Source organism: Pseudonaja textilis, chromosome 2 (assembly GCF_049901715.1).
Source record: "Pseudonaja textilis isolate UNSWEBS1 chromosome 2, rPseTex1.2, whole genome shotgun sequence".
Lineage (NCBI taxonomy): Eukaryota > Metazoa > Chordata > Lepidosauria > Squamata > Elapidae > Pseudonaja > Pseudonaja textilis.
The window spans coordinates 155,802,237-155,820,807 of NC_141991.1; the positions used below are offsets into that span (position 1 = coordinate 155,802,237).

General features: G+C 43.3%; 1 protein-coding gene, 1 long non-coding RNA gene and 1 other non-coding gene across 5 annotated transcripts in view; 1 reads left to right on the forward strand and 2 right to left on the reverse strand.

Moving 5' to 3' along the window:
• The window catches only part of LOC148127196 (uncharacterized), a 48,821-nt gene extending 44,084 nt beyond the window's left edge, over positions 1–4,737 (forward strand). The window contains exon 3 of the long non-coding RNA XR_015742056.1: positions 2,941–4,737. This is a non-coding gene — a long non-coding RNA (uncharacterized LOC148127196). The remainder of the gene's footprint in view (positions 1–2,940) is intronic.
• Positions 1–17,948, reverse strand: part of LOC113444494 (alpha-2-macroglobulin-like protein 1) — a 117,017-nt gene extending 99,069 nt beyond the window's left edge. The window contains exons 1-6 of one of the 3 annotated variants that reach the window (XM_087926062.1): positions 17,775–17,948; positions 16,774–16,957; positions 14,914–14,952; positions 14,308–14,452; positions 13,490–13,510; positions 10,672–10,940 (exon numbers count right to left, since the gene is read on the reverse strand). In XM_087926062.1, the coding sequence (XP_087782188.1) occupies positions 10,672–10,940; positions 13,490–13,510; positions 14,308–14,452; positions 14,914–14,952; positions 16,774–16,957; positions 17,775–17,842 (726 nt within the window). In that variant the 5' untranslated portion in view covers positions 17,843–17,948. Of the gene's footprint in view, positions 1–10,671; positions 10,941–13,489; positions 13,511–13,982; positions 14,036–14,307; positions 14,453–14,913; positions 14,953–16,773; positions 16,958–17,774 lie in introns of all 3 variants that reach the window. The other 2 variants (XM_026713280.2, XM_087926064.1) reach the window with 2 other exon arrangements.
• On the reverse strand, positions 10,980–11,086 carry LOC113450917 (U6 spliceosomal RNA). The gene has a single exon (XR_003375992.2). It is a non-coding gene; the product is annotated as a U6 spliceosomal RNA (small nuclear RNA).
• Positions 17,949–18,571: the final 623 nt, after the last annotated feature.

An 18,571-nucleotide genomic window follows, 5' to 3' on the forward strand; every position in this document is an offset into this window, starting at 1 on the left:
ATACATTTGATTAGTTCCTCTTCTATTCCCTCATCTAAGCCATCTATGAAGATATTGAAAAGTACTGGGCCTAAGATGAAATTATGTGGTACCCCACAGCTTACTTAATGCCATTTAGATGTAACAACATTAAGGAAACTTGTTCAGTACAGTTTGTTGGCCAGTTAAAAATCCATCTGGTGGTGATGCTATCTATCCCACATTTTTCTAGTTTACCAAGAAGTACATGGTGATCTACTTTGTTAAATGCCTTGCTGAAATTTAAGTTTACTATGTCCACAGCATTTCGCTGGTCTACTAATTTAGTCACTTTGTCAAAGAATGAAATAAGATTGGTTTGGCATGATCTGTTTTTAACAAAGCTGTGCTGCTACTAGTTATAACTTTGTTTCTAGATGTTCACAGATCTGGTTTTTTGGTTATTTTTTTCCAGAATTTTCCCAAATATTGATATTAGGCTATAGAGTCCTGGGTCAGTTTTTCCCCCTTTTTTTAAAGATGGGAACCACATCTGCTCTTTCCCAATCCTCAAGTAGTTCTCCGGCACTCCAGGATTTTTAAAATATATGATACAATAGTTCTGAGAAAACATCTGCCAGCTCCTTCAGATTATCAGGTCCTGGTGATTTATTATCATGAAGCTCAGATAAGTGTCCTCTTAGCATTTTCTTGCTTGTTTTAATTTTTATTTCTAGTCTTGTCTTTTACAGTTATGTTTTTGGTAGGTTGGACTATAGTTTCTTTTTGCATTCTTTTTGCAAAGAATGACTATCTCTGCTTTCCTCTCTCTCTACTGCCTGTTACTTCCTTGCCATCTTCTCTTTTTGATAGACCAAATGTTTCCTTGACTTTGTTCTTGTTATTTATATGTTGAAAGAAACTTTTAAAATTATCTTTGACTTTTGTTACAAGTTTTTGTTCATTCTGAGCCTTTGCTTTCCTGACTTCATCTTGGCAGATTCAGGCTGTCTGCTGATATTCTGCCTTAGTTATGTCTCCCTCTTTCCATTTTTTCTACTTATTCTTTTTTCTTTCAGTTTATCAGACAGATCTTTATGCAACTATGCTGGTTTCTTCTTGGATTTTTCTTTTTCAGTGGTATTTTGTTGGACTGGGCTTTTATGATCATATTTTTCAGAGTTTCCCATGCTTCTTGAGTTGTTTTCCCCTTTAGGATTTTTATTCATGGAATTTTTCTAGGCTCTTTCTGAATTTGTTAAAATCAGCTCTTTTAAAGTTTAAGACACTAGTTGGATTATATTATATTGTTTGTGTTTGCATTATACATTGTATTCCAATACGACGTGGTCACTTTCACCCAAGATCCCAGCAACTTCAATTCCCTCTATTACTTCTTCTCTATTAGTAAGAATTAGGTCCAATATACTTTTTCCTCTAGTTCCCTCTTCTACCTTTTGGATGACAAAGTTATCAGCTAAGTTGGTTAGGAATCTGTTCGACCTCTGATCTCCCACTTGGTGCAGAATTTGTCTCCTAGTTGGTATCAGGGTAGGTAAATTCTCCCATTACTACTGTGGTATGTTTCCTAATACATTTGTTAATTGATTAGTAAAGAGTTCATCTATTTCTTCTGCTTGGTTGGGTGGCCTGTAGCATATGCCCGTAGCAGTGGTTCCCAAAGTGGGTGGTATCACCCCCTGGGGGTTGGTGGGATGCCTTAGGGGGGCGCTAAGAGGCAAGGGGGCCAGCAGGGGGTGCTAAGAGGTGGCAGGGGTCGTTCGAGGCACTGACTCTGCAGGCTCACCCCATTGAGCCCCTTGCACTGCTCCAGTCAGTGGCATCCGTGGATCACCTAGGGGGAGGCAGAGGAAGGGGAGCTCTGACCACATGCCCAATATACAGGAACCTGCTCAACCAAGCCCGCCCCTCTTTGTAGTTGCTGTGCCTGACAGCAAGTTCACAGGCTGTCCCCTCCCACCAGGGATCAGCCTCCCAAGCTGCTCCCGCCTCCTGGGGCACTCACATCTTAGAGAGCAGTGCTGTTCCCTCCTTCCTGGAGCTGGTACAGGACAGGGTTGACGAAGCCCAGGGCAGGCAGCAGTGGTACGTTGGGAAAGTAGAGAAAAGCTGTGCTGCCACAACTGTGTTCGATGTTTCCCAACGTGCCATACTTATTTTCCCTTCCATTAAATTGTATTCAAAGGAAGCTTCTTCAAGTCAGTAAAATATTTAGACCAGCTAATGATTTTGAAATATTGAAAGAGCTTTTTATTGCTCCAATTTAACTTTCTTCCATCAGTAATTCTCAAAGGAAAATTTAGGAAGGTTCCCTACACATAAAAAATCCCCCCCCCCTCTAGCCTGTTGCATTAAGTACTATACAAAACAGGCTCTTACATAATTCTTAGAAAGTCTTTATCTGACTTCCAGTTGATGTTGCAGCATGAACGGCTGGAAAATAGCAGACTCTGCTGTGCCCCATGAAATCCAGCCAGTAACCGCTGTCGGGAGACCCTTCAGAGTCATAGCCACCTTGGAAGGGTGCTGAAGGAAGGAGAGGCGCTTCACTGACCACAAGGATACCACGATTTCCTTGTTAGGTCTGAAGCAAGCTCTCTCCGAATGACAGCAGGGATGACAGCCACGTTTTTGGCTGTCACGAAGCTGGGACAACCGGGACCACAAGATTTGTGCTGGAGCAGTGTATGGACAGAGCATTTAAACTGGGTGAGATAATTACCAACTTTTACTCTAAAGATTGGACGTAACAACAAGAATATTAAAAGATAACTCCTAAGCTTAAGATAGCAGCGGATTGACACACAGAGGGGAAAAAACTGAGAACAAAGTGGTGAAAGAAGCCTGAGACAAGCTAATAAAATACAGAAAGCTTGGAAAAAGCTCATATAATTTTAAAAGTGATCTCTGGGAGAATTTATCTGGTTTATTTGTATTTTTAAACCCCCTGGATTTAATCAGAAAATCCGCTGTTTTTGACAGACTACTTAATATTGGATCTGGGTAAGGAGAGCCATCTACTGGAAGAAGAGAAGTACTACAGCATTATAGCTGCAGCATACTAGAGAAAGTTGTTACAATGCACACAAAGCCTAATACACAGAATAGAAGCAACAATATCTGGAGAACGGCCTGACCTTAACTCTACTGTTGACAAATTTGGAAACATTTACTGACCCCCTTTTTTTTTTGCCCTTTGGAAGATTTATAAAAAGGAACTAATCTGCAAATAACTAAACTTAAGTAAAATTGGCTATTGGATTATGGATTTGAAAGATTGGAGGAATCTAATGATTTAATTTGGACTATTGGACTTAATTTGGACTTGGACTATTGGACTTAATTTGGACTTGGACTTAGATTTTTAATATTATTTAACAGAACATATGAGACAAAAAAAGAAAAGTGCTAGAAGAAAAGAAAAGAAAGACAGCTAAATAAGACTTTAAAATTTGGACAATTGGGAGATATACAAGTGGGGAAATATAAACTGTAAATTGTAAAATAAGGGGTTTTACAAAATGAATCTACAAGAGACAATAGAGCTATATGGAGAAATATTGTTTATGTTAAAAGATATGCATGAATCTTTAAAACATAATAAGGAGACAAAGGAATTGCTTAAAGATACAGAAATGAATATAGAAGCTACTCAACAATTGGGGGAAAAGAAGAACTTGATATTCAAGAAATAGGTGAGAAGTTAGAAAAAGCAGTGGAATGGGAAAAGCAGAATGAGATGCAAGCAGTTAAAAATAAAGAAAAGAGAAGATTAATAAGACATAACCCCCTAAAATTTATAACAGAATAGAAAGAAATGGGGGGGGGGATGGAATCTCCTTAAGAAAAATAAAAAGAAACTTTGTTTTTTTTTAATAAAACAATTTATTAGTTTTAACAATTAAAAACAGCCAACAATACATATTCAAATAAATGAAAGAAAAAAAAAGAAAGAAGAAAAGAAAGAAAAGAAAAGATTGAAAAGCAAGGAAAAAGAAAGAAAAAGAAAGAAAGAAAATTAAAAAACATTCTTATTTTACAGAAAGAAACTTTGTTGATGGAGGTTCAATTACTACAGAAGAAAGAGACAAAAGCACTCAGAAGGGGAAGATTAGTAGGTACAAAACAAAAAGATACAAGATTCCAAGAGAAAGAGATAAAAGATGGATTTAAAAAATCAATAAATGATGGAATTTCAAAAGGATGAAGAGATGATGGATAATGAGAAAATATTTCAATAAAATGGGAAAATATATACAGGGAAAATAGTAGTATATATACTAATAGAAAATATAATTTAATAATATAATCCAAATAAGTCAAGACAGTAGATTGGAATTTAGGATTAGGTAATTAAACTGTATTATTAATATTAATAGTGTGTTAAAGTATATTATGAATTTAAAATATTAAGGACTAGAAATTGTGTGGGATTTTGAGATATTGAATTCTTGGATTGATTAAATATTGTTAATATTTAGTATTATTATTAACCCTACACATTTGGAATATTGAAGTTATGGTGGAACTATGAATAATTCTTTGAAAATATTAAATAATAATATTTAGGGACTATAAATACAAAGCACAAATAAGTTATTTTATGTATAAATGAATTAATGGGAAAACGAGAAATGGATTATGAAAAGAGATTAGCCCTGTTGAAGTTGTGGAAGTTGGAAGATTACAATTACATATACCTATTTGTACTATTATTGTTATTGTTGCTTAAAAAAGACTTGACCCAGTTAATGCAATGCCCATAAAATATGTATGCTTATATTGAAAAATAAAAGTTATTTGGAAAAAAAAGTCTTTATCTGAAGCTTTACATAAACTATTGCTTAATCCAGGTTTAACAGCTCCTATTGGATGAAGAGCCCAAAGAATATAATGGCTGCTAAATTTGCTTTACTGGGATTTAAAACATGAGAACATTTAGTTAAGACACAGAAAAATTAAGGAAAAATAAACAGTACAAATTTTTCTCTTCTTCTATTTGCTTCCTTACTTTTAACAATTTAAGTGCTGGTTTACCAAAATAAAAGTTATATCATTTCTTATACTTTTTAATATTCTCCTTTTTTTGTAGGGTATTAGACTATGTAAAACTTTTAACAAAAATTTATTTTACTAATACTATTGTATACTCTTACAATTTAGGTAATTAATTTCATAAAAATTGTGAAACATGCTTGGATTGCATGAGTTTGTTTCCTTTTTATTCTGTCTGGTTCTTGAAATTCTTGCCACTTTTTATTCTTTTATTTTTGTCTCATATGCAATTTACCCTTGTTTTTACTGTTTTTACTTGTGAATTACCCAGGGTCATTAAACACCGTGTTTCTAATAAAATAAGGCCGGGTCTTTTTTTTTTTTTGAGCCCCGAAAAAACGGCTAGGACGGGGTGACTTAATTTCTTCCCCAAAGCACACCTCCACTTAGAGCGCCCCATGCGCACTCACCTCTCCATGAGGCAGCCACTGGAAGCTCCCCAAAGATAGAGTCACCAGCCGCGTCTATCGGCTGGTAGAAGCGGCCTCGGGGCGAGCACCGATGCACACTCACCTTGCCACGAAGCTGTTTCTATCAGCCAATGGAAGCTCCCCAAAGGCAGAGTCACCAGCTGCTTTGGGATGAGGCGTGGCTGCCCACAGGGTGCTCCTGAGAGGAGCGCCCCACGGGCACTCTCCTCGAGACCATTTTTATTGAGTGATGGAAGCTCCCAAAAGGCAGAGTCACCAGCCATCGGCTTTGTGGCGAGGGAAGTGCACGTGGGAGAGCGGCTGCAAACTTTTCTTAGCAGAAGGGAAGCAAGCTGAGTTTCTCTCTCTCTCTCACACACACACACACAAACACCACCCCTGCTAGCCCTCGTCCCTGCACTGGGTCAGTCAAGCCCTTCTGGCGAGGGAAGGCCTCAGCATCTGCGCGGTTCCCACCACCACCCTCCCCTCCCCAGGCCAGACCTTTTCTGGGCACCCTGGCAGCTGACCTCTCTTTACCCACTGGTTTGGGAAGTGGGGGCGCACCAGGGAGGGAAGAGGAGGCAGCAGACCTCGGCTAGCCTTAGAAGGGAGATCAGGCAGGCTCCCAAAAGGAGATGTGGGAGCAGGCCTCATGGGAATGCAGTGGGGAAACGAGGTGAGTGTGAAAGGTTTGCTGCAGCACAGGAGGGCAGGAGGGAGCTGGACCGAAGAAGGGCTGGGGTGAATGGGCGTTGGTGCTTACCTGATACGCCCTTTCTCGTCAAGCTGCGTAGAGCATCCAGAGTGGGAGGTGCTCCAGTCTCCGCTCTTACAGGCTGAGCTAGAATTGAGGAACGTTCCTCCTCCTCCACGTGACACCTCCGTAGCGTTCCCCAGTTTTACGAAGACGAGAAGACAAACAACTATTATCTCCTCTAAACTATTGTAGCAGCTCACAACTACTTAACTGTTTGAATCATTGGCTGAAACAGGATTCCCCACCAGACAGACAATTTAGGGTGGGGCTGGAAGCTCCATGCAGCTCGACGAGAAAGGGCGTATCAGGTAAGCACCAATGCCCATTCTCCATAGAGCTGCTGCGAGCATCCAGAGTGGGACATACCAAAGCATGGCCTGTCCTATGGGAGGGACTCTGTCTGGGTCGGAATATCCTCTAGTTCTCTTGCCACTTGTTGCAGGACTCGCCTGCCAAGGAATGCTTCTGCTGAAGCAAAAACATCGCTTTTATAATGACGAATAAAAGGTGATGGAGACGGCCAGGTGACCCCTCGGCAGATATCATGTATCGAAGCCTGGGTAGCCCAGGCTGCCGAGGTAGCCGCACTCCTTGTAGAACGTGCGGTTATTCCCCTGGGAACAGGAAGTGCCTGAGTTAGATAGGCCTTGGAGATTGTAGCTCTGATCCAACAGCCTACAGTAGACGGGGATACTTTGAAACCCAGCGTCTTTGGTTGGAATGACAGGAACAATGATTCTGACTTCCTGAAAGGACAAGTGAGATTGATATAAATACGTAACGCATGTTCGACATCGAGGGAATGCCACTGCCTTTCCCTCTCTGGAGAAGGCCTGGGGCAAAATTTAGGAAGAATGAGTTCCTGTGATCTGCGAAAGGCTGAGTCAACCTTGGGCAGGAAGCAAGGGTCTGGTCACAGGACCACCCGATCAGCATGGAAAACGCAGAGATCCTTTCTAATGGATAGAGCTGCTGTTTCAGATATCCTCTGTGCATATGTAACTGCTACGAGAAGCACTACCTTGAACGTAAGGAATTGAAGTGATGCCTCTCTTAGGGGTTCGAAAGGAGTTTTAGTCAGTGCCGTGAGAACCTTGTTAAGATCCCTGGTTGGATATCTGTGTAGTACTGGAGGATGCAAATTGGTGGCTCCTCTAAGGAATGGCCAGATATGAGGGTGGTGCAAAATGGTTCATAGGAGTCACCAGAAATGACAGTTGATAAGGCTGCCACCTGCCTTCGGAAAGTATTGAGGGAGAGGCCCCTGTCCAGTCCTCCTTGCCTGAAGGCCAAAATTTGAGCAACCGCTGGGGACAGCAGAGTAATGCGTGATTTGTGGCACCCTTTACAGAAAATGCTCCAGGTAGCATTATACATCCGGGTAGCTGAGGCCGTCTCGCTGCCAAGATGGTCCCAATGACCTGATTGGAAAAAAAAAAACCCTTCCTTTCTTAGATGGTCCCGCTTAACCTCCAGACGGCTAACTGAAGCCACTGAGGATTTGGATGCTGAAGAGGTCCTTGGGATAGCGAGATCCTGCCCGGAGGGATCCTCCATGGAGGGGCCACTAAAAGGCTATGAAGGTTGCAAAAACCACGGTCTCCTGGGCCAGTACGGGGTAACCAGGAGGAGTCCTGCCCTCTCGTGGATCAGCTTTAGGATCACTTTGGGGATTAATAGTAGTGGGGAAAATGCGTATAAGAACCCGGTGGGCCAGGGACAATGTAGGGCGTTGTGATTCTCTGCCCCTTTGGTGGGGTACCATGAGAAGAATCTCGGTATCTGGGTGTTGAGCGGAGACGCGAACAGGCCCACTAGGGGGGTGGCCTAATATTGCTGAGGCCTCCTTTGCATCATTATTTTGAACAGGGAGGGATGTAGGCGCCATCCTGCCTAGTCTAAGGTGGCCCTGCTCAACCAGTCTGCCCGAACGTTTGAGATGTGATCTGCCCTGATGGACAATAGGTTGGTCTCCGCCCAGTGACAGAGACGCTCGGCCTCCCTCATGAGACGGATGGCATGTATGCCCCCATCTTTTTTTTTTTTTTAATATGAGCCTTGATCGTAATGTTGTCTGTCAGGACCAGTACGTGGCATCCACATACTTAAGGAAGGAAGTGCGTAGGGCTGGGTATACTGTGTGAAGCTCCAGTGAGTTTATGCTGCACCATTGCTCAGTTGCTGACCAGATGCCCTGAGCTGAGAGTGGATATGGGCCCCCCCTCTGGATAGGCTGGCGTCTGTCGTGAGGGTGACCCTTGGGGGCTCCTTGAAGGGATGGCCCTTGTTGGTAGCGGGTCTGGACCACCAGAGGAGCGATGCGAGAACCCTTGGAGGAACCCTCACCACGACTCCTGAATCGCTTTTTTTGGATCGCTGATATGGCAGCAGGAACCACTGTAGAGATCTAGTATGCAGACGGGCCCAGGGAACAATGGATACGCATGAGACCAATTTGCCAAGGAACTTTGATAAGTCAAGTAGAAACGCCCCCCTTTTTTTTTGCCCCTCTGATCTGTCTGACCGATGTCTGAATGTTGAGAAACCTTTCCGGGAAAGGAAGACCTTCCCTTTAACTGAGTCAATCACTGCCTCTAAGTGCTATTCGGGTGGCAGGCGAAAGCTGACTCTTCTCCCAATTTACGAGGAGGCCATGGGTCTCAAGAACCAAAAAGGTAGCTCTAATGTCCCCTTCTGCTTGGCACTTGGAAGGGGAAAGGATGAGAATGTCATCTAGATAACAGTGAACACGGATGGGGAAATGTCTGAGGTGAGCCGCTAGGGCTGCCAGAACCTTGGTAAAGGTTCTTGGTGCCAAGGCCAAACTAAGGGGAAGGACCACATACTGAAAGTGGTGACCATTGTAGCTGGAGGTATGCTTCTGAGAGGTCAATGGAGGTGAGCCAGTCTCCCTTCCTGGTGCCCTGAAGAATAGACTGAATTGTATGCATTTTGAACTTATGCCAGACAATGTAATGATTCAGTCCCTTCAAATCTAGGATAGGTCTCCAGCCCCCGGAGTGTTTGGGAACTATGAAGAGGTGGGAGTAAAAAAACCCTTTCCTCGCTGCGAGGATGGGACGGGTTGATGGCCCTGATCTCGGTGAGGTGTTTGATAGCGGCTTCTACTAGAGCCTGCTTGGTGCGGTCCTTGGAGAGGGGGGAAACTGAAACTCAAGGGAAAGGCCGAATCTGACAGTGTCCCTAACCTAAACATCAGAGTGGATGATTCCCATTGGTCGGCAAAATACTTGAGGCATCCGCCAATGGGATAGGGCGCTAGGGACTTATCTGGGGCGCTGGGATGATTTACTTCCTGTGCCCCGGAAAGACCTCTTGTAGTTGGCCCCCCTCTTATTCCTGTCCCCTGTGTCAATTTGGTCCTGATAGACCGGTCGAAGGGATGGGATTCTCTGAAACCTGGGGGGGAAGGGTGTCTGATAGGAGGAACGAAAGGAGCCCCTACGAAAGGGCTGGGACACTCTGGGCTCTGGTCCGCAAAAGAGAGACGGAAGGAATTTCTTTTTATTGCGGCTCTCCATCAACAAGGGTTCCAGGGCCGGACCAAATAGTTTGCCTCCTGAAATGGGAGCCGAGGCCAATTTAGCTTTGTTTTTAACGTCTGCTTGCCAGTGTTTAAGCCAGAGCAGACGCTGGGCTGTAACGTGTGAAGAGATAGCCCGGGAGGAAAATTTGACGGAATGGAAGGTAGCGTCGCCACAAATTCCGCTGCAGCCATAAGCTTGGCAATAACCTGGTGTGCCCTGTGTTAGATGGGGGAACATGTTGCTTTAACTGGCAGAGCCATCTAATGGAGGGTCGGGTAAAGAAGGATGCGGCCGTGGCTGATCGAATGTTCCAAGCATCGAATTGATGTGTCCAGCGTAGCGCCATCTCAGCCCGTTTGTCCTCCGGCTTCCAGAGTGTCGGTTGGGGTAGAGGATGACGATAACCCCACTATGGGTTCATCCACCTCGGGAGTGTCTAACAAGGAGGAGAACTCCGCGTCGAGATTGAAAAATCTCCTGTCCTGGCTGGAGGGGGCGGTGGGGGCCCGGTTGAGGCTAACTGCTTCGCTACCAAGTCGGAGAAAATGGGTGGTGTAGGGATAACTTTGGTCTCCACGACCGGGTGCTTGAAAATAGAGTCCTCTGGAGCTCCAGAGGCTGCTGGGGAAATATCAGCGGGTGACTGAAACACCAGACCCAAAATATTTTTTGCCCTGAACAACAAGGACTTGAACTTAGATGGGGTTTGAACAGGCCCGTGAAGGTGGGCTGTTCAGGAGAAATACCCTCGACCTCTGACATTTCTCCTTCCATCGGGTCCACCTCTGACATAGGCTCAGAGTAGAGTAAGGACCCCCTATCTAATTCCTCCTCTTCCCTGAAGAGTTCCAGGCCTGTTTGCTCTTCCTCCTCCTCCTCCTCCCTTTCTAGGAAGGGGGTTTTCCCTCTGGGGAAGTACCTGACCGTAGTGAGGTTCCGGTCCTGGGAGGGATCTGCCAGAGACGGATACTACATCAGGAGCCATCGCTTGAGGGCCTGGTCTGGCGATCTGTTGGAGACCTTCCGCGATTCCTTGGTGGATGGCCAGTTGCATCCAATCTCTAATCCGGTCTGGAATCAGGTCTGTGGATGGTTCCTTTGGTCCGGTGGGTGTGAATGTTGCCTCAGGAGTCCGGATGGCTAGGAGGCACGGAGCGGGCGAACTGCGCCTGGAAAGAGATAGCTGATCTGGCAGGGGGGGTGAGTAGCAGAGGGGGTGGGAAGAGTATTAATATGGAACGCTTCACGAATTTGTGTGTCATCCTTGCGCAGGGGCCATGCTAATCTTCTCTGTATCGTTCCAATTTTAGTATATGTGCTGCCAAAGCGAGCACTGCTGGGGGTACAGATTGAGAGTCCCTGGAGCGTTTGTCAAATTCCTTCTCCAGGGCCTTGTGGCGCCTTAATGCGTCCCGTTGGGATGCTTGGATGACTCCTTGGCCTGTCTGCGCAAATGGTGCGTTTTTGACTTGGCCTTCAAAGAAGGTCCTCTGGGATTGCCCTCTGCCATAGTAAAGGGTGAAAACACAGAATAATAATAATCAATGAGGCGGTTGGCACGCCTAGGAGTTTGACCTACAACAAAGGCCGGATGTCCTATAGTTGAGCCGCGTCCCCCTTTTGGAAAAATTTTTTGTTGTATTTTTATTTTATTTATTATTATTATTAATAATAATAATTATGTTATGTTATGTTATGTTATGTTATGTTATGTTATGTTATGTTATGTTATGTTATGTTATGTTATTATTTTATTTATTTTATTTATTTTATTTATTTTATTTTTTATTTTTTGGAGAGGGATGAGACCAAACAGGTCTAACAGAACTGTAGGCTGAGGGGTTATGCCAATTGAAAGAAAGAATTAAGGAAACAAGAAAAAAATGAACGAATAATTCTAATTAGCCAATGAACCAAATGAACGCTGAGGCCAGAAAGCACAACAAAAGAAAAAGCCTCATGAGGCAGCCTCCCAAGCAAAATGGGAAGTTGGTGCCTTAATCTTCGCCTCTGAGTAGGCTGCGGGAATAGCCAACAAGTATTAATGAGGGGCAACAGGGCTCAGAACCACAATACCCCTTTGACAAGTATGCTCTAAGCAGGCCTGCCGGTCCTGCTATGGGCCTCCACAGTCAACTGCAGCGAGATCGACAATAAACAAAATGGCGGCCGGCCACGAGGCGTGCCCAAAATGGCAGCCAGAACCGACGCGAAGACTCAGAGATGGAAAAGCCCCTCAAGCAACAACAAAAACTAGCCTGAATGCAGGCGAAAAGAGGGGCTGAAGAGAAGAAAGCTTGCCTTCTCTCAATTGCGTTTGTGGGGGGAAGGCACAACGAAGCACGATGGAAAGTGCAAATACAAGTCAATGCTTAAGGGCAGGACGGCTTAATAGCGGCAGAGATCAGAATGGGGGGGTGGGGGGGCAAAAGGCTCCAAAACCCCCATATCGCTCCTTTCGCTAATACAAGACAAGCCAAATGCGCAGGGACCAAGGAAGAAGGAAAGGAAAAATCAAACTTGAGACTTAAAGATAAAGAATCCTGAATCGGCCAAGGAAGAACTGCTAATGCTGCCTGTCTCTTGCGAGGCTGAGCTAAAACTGGGGAATGCTACGGAGGCGTCACATGGAGGAAGAGGAGCGTTCCTCAATTCTAGCTCAGCCTGTAAGAGCGGAGACTGGAGCACCTCCCACTCTGGATGCTCGCAGCAGCTCTATGGAGAAGCTAAACATCCTCCTCTCCTCCACTCCTTTCTATTGCTCTGGTGAGGGCTGAATATTTGCAGGGGCTGGTTGGAAAGACCTAATTTTAGTATGAACTTTGAGTTGTGGGGGTGAGTTGAATGGCGAAGGCATTCTGCACATGATCCGAGGCAATCCTGCCACAGCTCACGGGTGGCGTTGCTAATAGTTGGGGGGAGTCTGAGAACTTCAGCGATGCCTCCTTCTCTCTCTCTCTCTCTCTCTCCTACTGGCCTATAGGAGCTGGTGACTCTGCCTTTGGGGAGCTTCCATTGGCCAGTAGAAATGGCCTCGTAGTGAGGGGAGTGCACACGGGTGCTCAGCCCAAGGCCGCTTCTACCAGCCAATAGAAGTGGCTGGTGACTCTGCCTTCGGGGAGCTTCTATCAGCCGATGTTCTATTGGTAATAGATCTGGGTATTCTAGCCTAGGCTACCTGCATGGCGCTCCTAAAGGCAAGTTTTCTCCCGCCCTTCCCTCCCCCCCCATTTCTCTTCACCTTGTGTAGTTCTTACGAACGATGTAAGAAATGGTGGGGAAACACATGGTTTAAATAGGCCTAAATTTTGGGGGCGGGGCTTAATTTCACCTCATGCCTAGAAATCATGCTAGGCCTTCCTATTGGTGGAGGCCGCATTGTTGGAGAAACACGGTAATAACAATAATACTTTTAATTCATAACTCTTCATTTACATTTTAGTGTTACTGTTTTAATTTTATGTTTATATTTTCCCAAATTGGTCAAAGCCTGCAATAAAACTTTGATTAATTGATAACACCAATTAGAGAGTACTAGAATTGTAGGTCTCTACTGTAGTCTTTGGTCTTTTACCAAAATTTCCCAGCACCTTCCTTAAACGTTAATTTTGAGAACTGCTGAATTGTAATTTATTAATCTGAAAATTTTCAATTTCTGCCATTAAATCTATATCATAAATACATTAAGTGGCTTCCTGAGGTCATTGAAAGAATTTTAATAAGAGAAGTAATTTTACCTTCAGCTGTATCAGAGGAATCTGTTAAGAAAGGAGAAAGAGAAAAATATATTTCAAAGAAACAGAAAAATTTTAATGACTTTCAGGGTTTCTGCATAAGTTCATAGAAATAAAGGTAATTCTTGACTTATGACCACAATGGAGCCCAGAATTTCTGTTGCTAAGTGAGACAATTGTTAACTGAGTTTTGCCACAGTTAACTGAATCACTGCAGTTATTAAATTAGTAACATGGTTGTTAAGTGAATCTGGCTTCTCATTGCCGTTAGTTATCAGAAGGTGCAAAAGGTGCATATGACCCCAGGACATTGCAGCCATCATAAATATGAGTCAGTTGCCAAGCATCTGAATTTTGATCATATGACCATGGGGATGCTGCAATGGTTGTGTGAAAAATGGTCATCAGTTATTTTTTTTTTCAACTTTCCTGATACTTATGTTTTAGTAGAGTTGCCCATTAACAGCAGTCACATATAATAGAAAGCACTACTCACTATTTTATCAATGGCCTTAAATTCATCATCAAGCCTTACAATGCGCCATTTGACTGGGAAAAAAATATGAAAATATTGTTATTTTAACAGTACTTCCTTTCCCCCTTTTTAAATGTTTTCACTTCATATTAGTGACATTCTGATTTTTCAAACATTTATCTTTTATTAAGAAAATCTTGCTCAGGGTAGATTAAAAACTATCAGCAGAGAATCCGGACTCCTGGCAGGGAGCTGTTTTAATTACCCACTCCTGCAGTGCTTACTCTCCTCTCCATAGATCCAGTTTTGAAGCTATTCCAGATTGTAGTAAAGGATTTGTGCTTACCTATCTCTCCAGGCTTGTATAAGGCCTTGCTGGGTTGTATAAGATTCCTAGGAGAAGCTTTCTTGAGTAGCACTTTCTTCTGGGCCTCAAAAGTCACAGTGGTGCCCTTTCGGATTAGAATATGCACTTTGGCTATTGCTTCTTCCTTCATCAGAAAGAGAAGAGCAGGTTTTCTTAATAGGATGACTAAGAACAGAAAAGTACTCAGTTCTCTATCTCCCTCCCTTAGCTGGGTCTCAAACTACAGATGCAGGCACCCACAATCACTCCAGGATCTAGCACTGCCATTAAAATAAAAAACAACAACACTGCATCCTCAAGACACAAGCTTTCACACACTTGTGTGATGTCACAGCATCAGCATTTGACACTAGTGGGGTGTCTCTGCATACACATAGGGGCACACCCAAAATGGTCTTTCTCCTGAGTATCTTTGTCCCATTTTTCTCCCTCCTTTTGGACTTTTTTTGTGTTCTTCAATCATGCTAATCCTTCCATAGCCAGAGGGATGCCAGTTGGAGATTACTGGAATTAAAAAAAGAACCTCCTAAAGATGGGAATAATTGAATTAGAAAAAAGAGGATTGTTAGGTGGGACAAAACTTACGCCATAATAAGTCCTGCTTGTGGAAACAAAGCTTGGTGCCTGAAGGGAAAAAAAAAGTTTAGTACAGTCTTTTAAATGTATTCACACGCCACCAAAATAAATAGGCTACATGTTGCATCTATGCTACTTTCCTAAAATATGTTTACTCTATAAACATGGCATGGCTGGGGTGGGCGTGGCCAGCTCAATGTCACTCATGTCAGGGGCGCCTGTGGTGGCTGAAGCACTCTGCCAGTAAAAACAGGCTCCCGAGCTGTTTCTGGTTGCGACGGCTTCCTGCAACCTTCTGCCAGCGAAAACAGAGCTTGGGAGAACCATGGATGGCTCTCATGAGCTCCATGTTTACTGGCAGAGGCACTGCAGGCCAGTCCTTTGCTGTTTCCAAGGTGGCCCCACAGGCCAGATCTAAATACCTCAAGGGCCGGATCCAGCCTGCGGGCCTTGAGTTTGACACCCCTGTTCTAGAGCCTTGTTTCTCAACTCTGGCAACTTTAAGATGCACACTGGATGGGGAATTCTGAGCAGCTTCAAGGTTGCAAGGTTGCAGTAGCTGTTCTTTTTTGTCTTTAAATGCAATCCATACATTTTAAAGTTACCAAGGTTGTGAAATACTATTCTAGAGGCCAATGTTTGTCTATCCTCCCCTCATTTCAGATGTCTACAGTATACAGTCAAGAAAGTTGGCAGCCAAAACTGTGCAAGTTCTGCCTGTGACAATATGACACATAGAAATAATAGGTAGTGTTTCAACCTCACCATCATGGATGCCATTTTTTTTAAATTATACCCTGCAGATATCCCTGCCTCATTCCATGCCATGTTCTGACCCAAACCCTTTTCCAATAAAACAAACAATAACCAAAGGGAACAGAAACTTTTTAATGAGTCTTATGAATCCCCGATTAAAAAGCTGCTGCAAACTAATCAACTTTGATAAGTACAAACTTCCCCAAAACTGTGCGAGACTACCAAGAATCACGGATAAGAAATATTTCACAACACAAGAGTCTTCAAATACCAACTAAGATACTGCAATGTCCACGAGGCTGGAATTTCAAAACGTTTTTGCTTCCTACAAAGAACGTCTGATTCACAGCTGGCTTTTATCTTTTTGAAGGAGTGGCCATTACCTTGCAGCCTTATTCCCGAGTCGCCCATGCTGCTGCAGCTGTTCTTTCCTTTGATCAGACCTGCGCGCATGTGCTCTTGGCACAGGCTCCTCGGGAACCTCCTCATTGCTGCTGCCAGCCCCCATAATCTCTGAAGGCAGCAGTCCACTCCCTAATGGTCCTGGCCCCTCATCTGAGTCCTCGCTCTCCTCAGCCGTCTGTACCTGCTGCCGGCTAACCACAACATGCCACCAGAAATGACTAATAGCTAGATGCAAAGATTAGATGTTGAAAGATGGTGACATTATGTATGTTTTAATGATATTGTTATTGTCATGAGAAGGGCGAACTAAAATGCTGAACAATTAAATAATGAAGGCCTATATTTTAACACAAATATGTATAATACATTACAATTACATAAGTTGATTTAAGCAACAAATATTATTAATATTACCATTACTACTTGTATCCAAATGAATGATACTCAGATGCCTCACTGTTCATATATTGATATTGATGTATATTCAAAAATTTAAAAAAAAACTTAAAAAAGAAAGAAATGGCAGAAATAAAAATTTCTACATGGAACTAAATCATATGATAGGTTTTGCTAATTTGATAGAAGCAGGGAGGTGATGGATACAACAAATCCAGTTTTTCAGGACAACAGTGAAAGCCTTGCCTATGCCCTTCCAAACTATTTTTTTTTCTGGTTAAGAAGTTGAGGACTTCCTATGGAGCAACTTGCCTGGAAGTGGATACATTCAAAGGTTCCTGGTGCTTCCACGTCCTTCTCTGCTAAGGTGTGGTTCTGATTCTTCAACTCCAAAGTCACCAGCAGATAGTTAGTCTCTTGGAGGGAGCGTAATAATATGCAGAACTTTTCCACATTGGGAAGATCAATTATGGCTGGGAAAACCACCAGGTAATGACTGGAAGGTAAGAGAAAGGGTTTATCTTATTTGCCTGGAGGTATTTCAGACTTGGTGAGTTTAAGAATGTAACATTTCTAGCCAACTTAAATTAGGTTATATCCTTTTCTCCTTATTTTCTCACTAATTCTTAGTCTTTAATTAAGACTTTTATCTTAGTATTCATTCAAATATTTGTCAGTGGAAAAACTCAATTTCCCTAATTAGTAAAATTCTGACTATCAGACAGTGATACACTTGTTAGCTGGTCCTGCTTGTCAGAAAGCAAGTACAATTCATAGATGCCTACAAAAAAAACCCCAATGTTTCTTCTCCTATTTTGGTCAACTTAATTTATCAGCACTGTTCTTTCAGAAATAATCTGACATTTTTAAAGAATGGCAAATTTTAGTAATCTAAATCTGCACTCTCTCTTTCCTTGCATGCAGAAATTATGACCTCTTCCCTGCTGCATTTCCAGTCTCCACTCCAGAAATGTTTACTTCCTTCCTAAACCATCTCAAACACTTCTCACCAGTTGGTCTATTGTCCTTCCCTTAAGTCTTGCAGAAGATTCAGTCGCTGTTTTTATTTTATAGACAAATCTGTGGGGTAGATAAGACATTCTGGAAACGAATATTGAGCTGAGATTAATAAATCAGATGAAACAAAGAATGTGGCCCTAGAGATCATATTATTAGTCTGCCCTAAAACTTCATTTTGGGATTCTGAACTAAAATCATTCACATATACTAAAATTATTGTTCTTATTAATGCATCTGCACTCATATTCCTCCATGACTCCATGACTAAGAAAAGAAAAAAACTGAAATCTTACGGATCTGAAATGACAAAAGCTGATTGTGACAGCAAAGCCAGAATCCAAAGTAGGATGGCTGTCCGCATGACTTATCCTATTATAGGCAGCAGAAGTTAAATCCAATTCCAATACTGATGTCTGGGTGCAGAAACTTAAATACTCTTCCAGAGACCCTGTTCCAAAGAGCATATGTTCTCTGAAATGAATGAACTTTACTTTCCAAGGTCAGTGATCCCCTTACTTACTTTTTACCTTCTCTGTACATAGTTAAGCAATATATATCCACAAATCAACTCCCATCATTCCCTGACATAACATAGTACTCAGAGAGAGACAACTTGACTACTATCAAATTCTTTGTCACTGCAGTTTAGGAATGTAATGAAGCATGAACTTGGGGTATATTTCAGCAGAATCAGGAACTGGACATCAAAGAAATACAGAATGACAGAGTTGGGAGGGACCTTGGGAGGTCTTCTAGACCAGTGGTTCCCAAAGTGGGTGGTACCACCCCCTAGGGGCAGTGGGATACCTTAGGGGGGTGCTAAGAGGCAAGGGGGCTGGCAGGGGGGTGCTAAGAGGTGGCAGGGGGGTGCTGGAGGTGGGCCCCTCCCAGGGCACAATTCAGGGGTGGGATTCTACCGGTTCATTACCGTTCCCAATAGTTTGGAGAACCGGTAAAATTGGCCCCTGGCTGGCCCTGCTCCTCTCCACCCACTCTTCGGAACGGTCAGTCCTTATTGCGCATGCATCGCGCGCATGTGCAACAATTGCTGACAGCCACAGCGACGCATTGGAGAAGCAGAGCAAGCAAA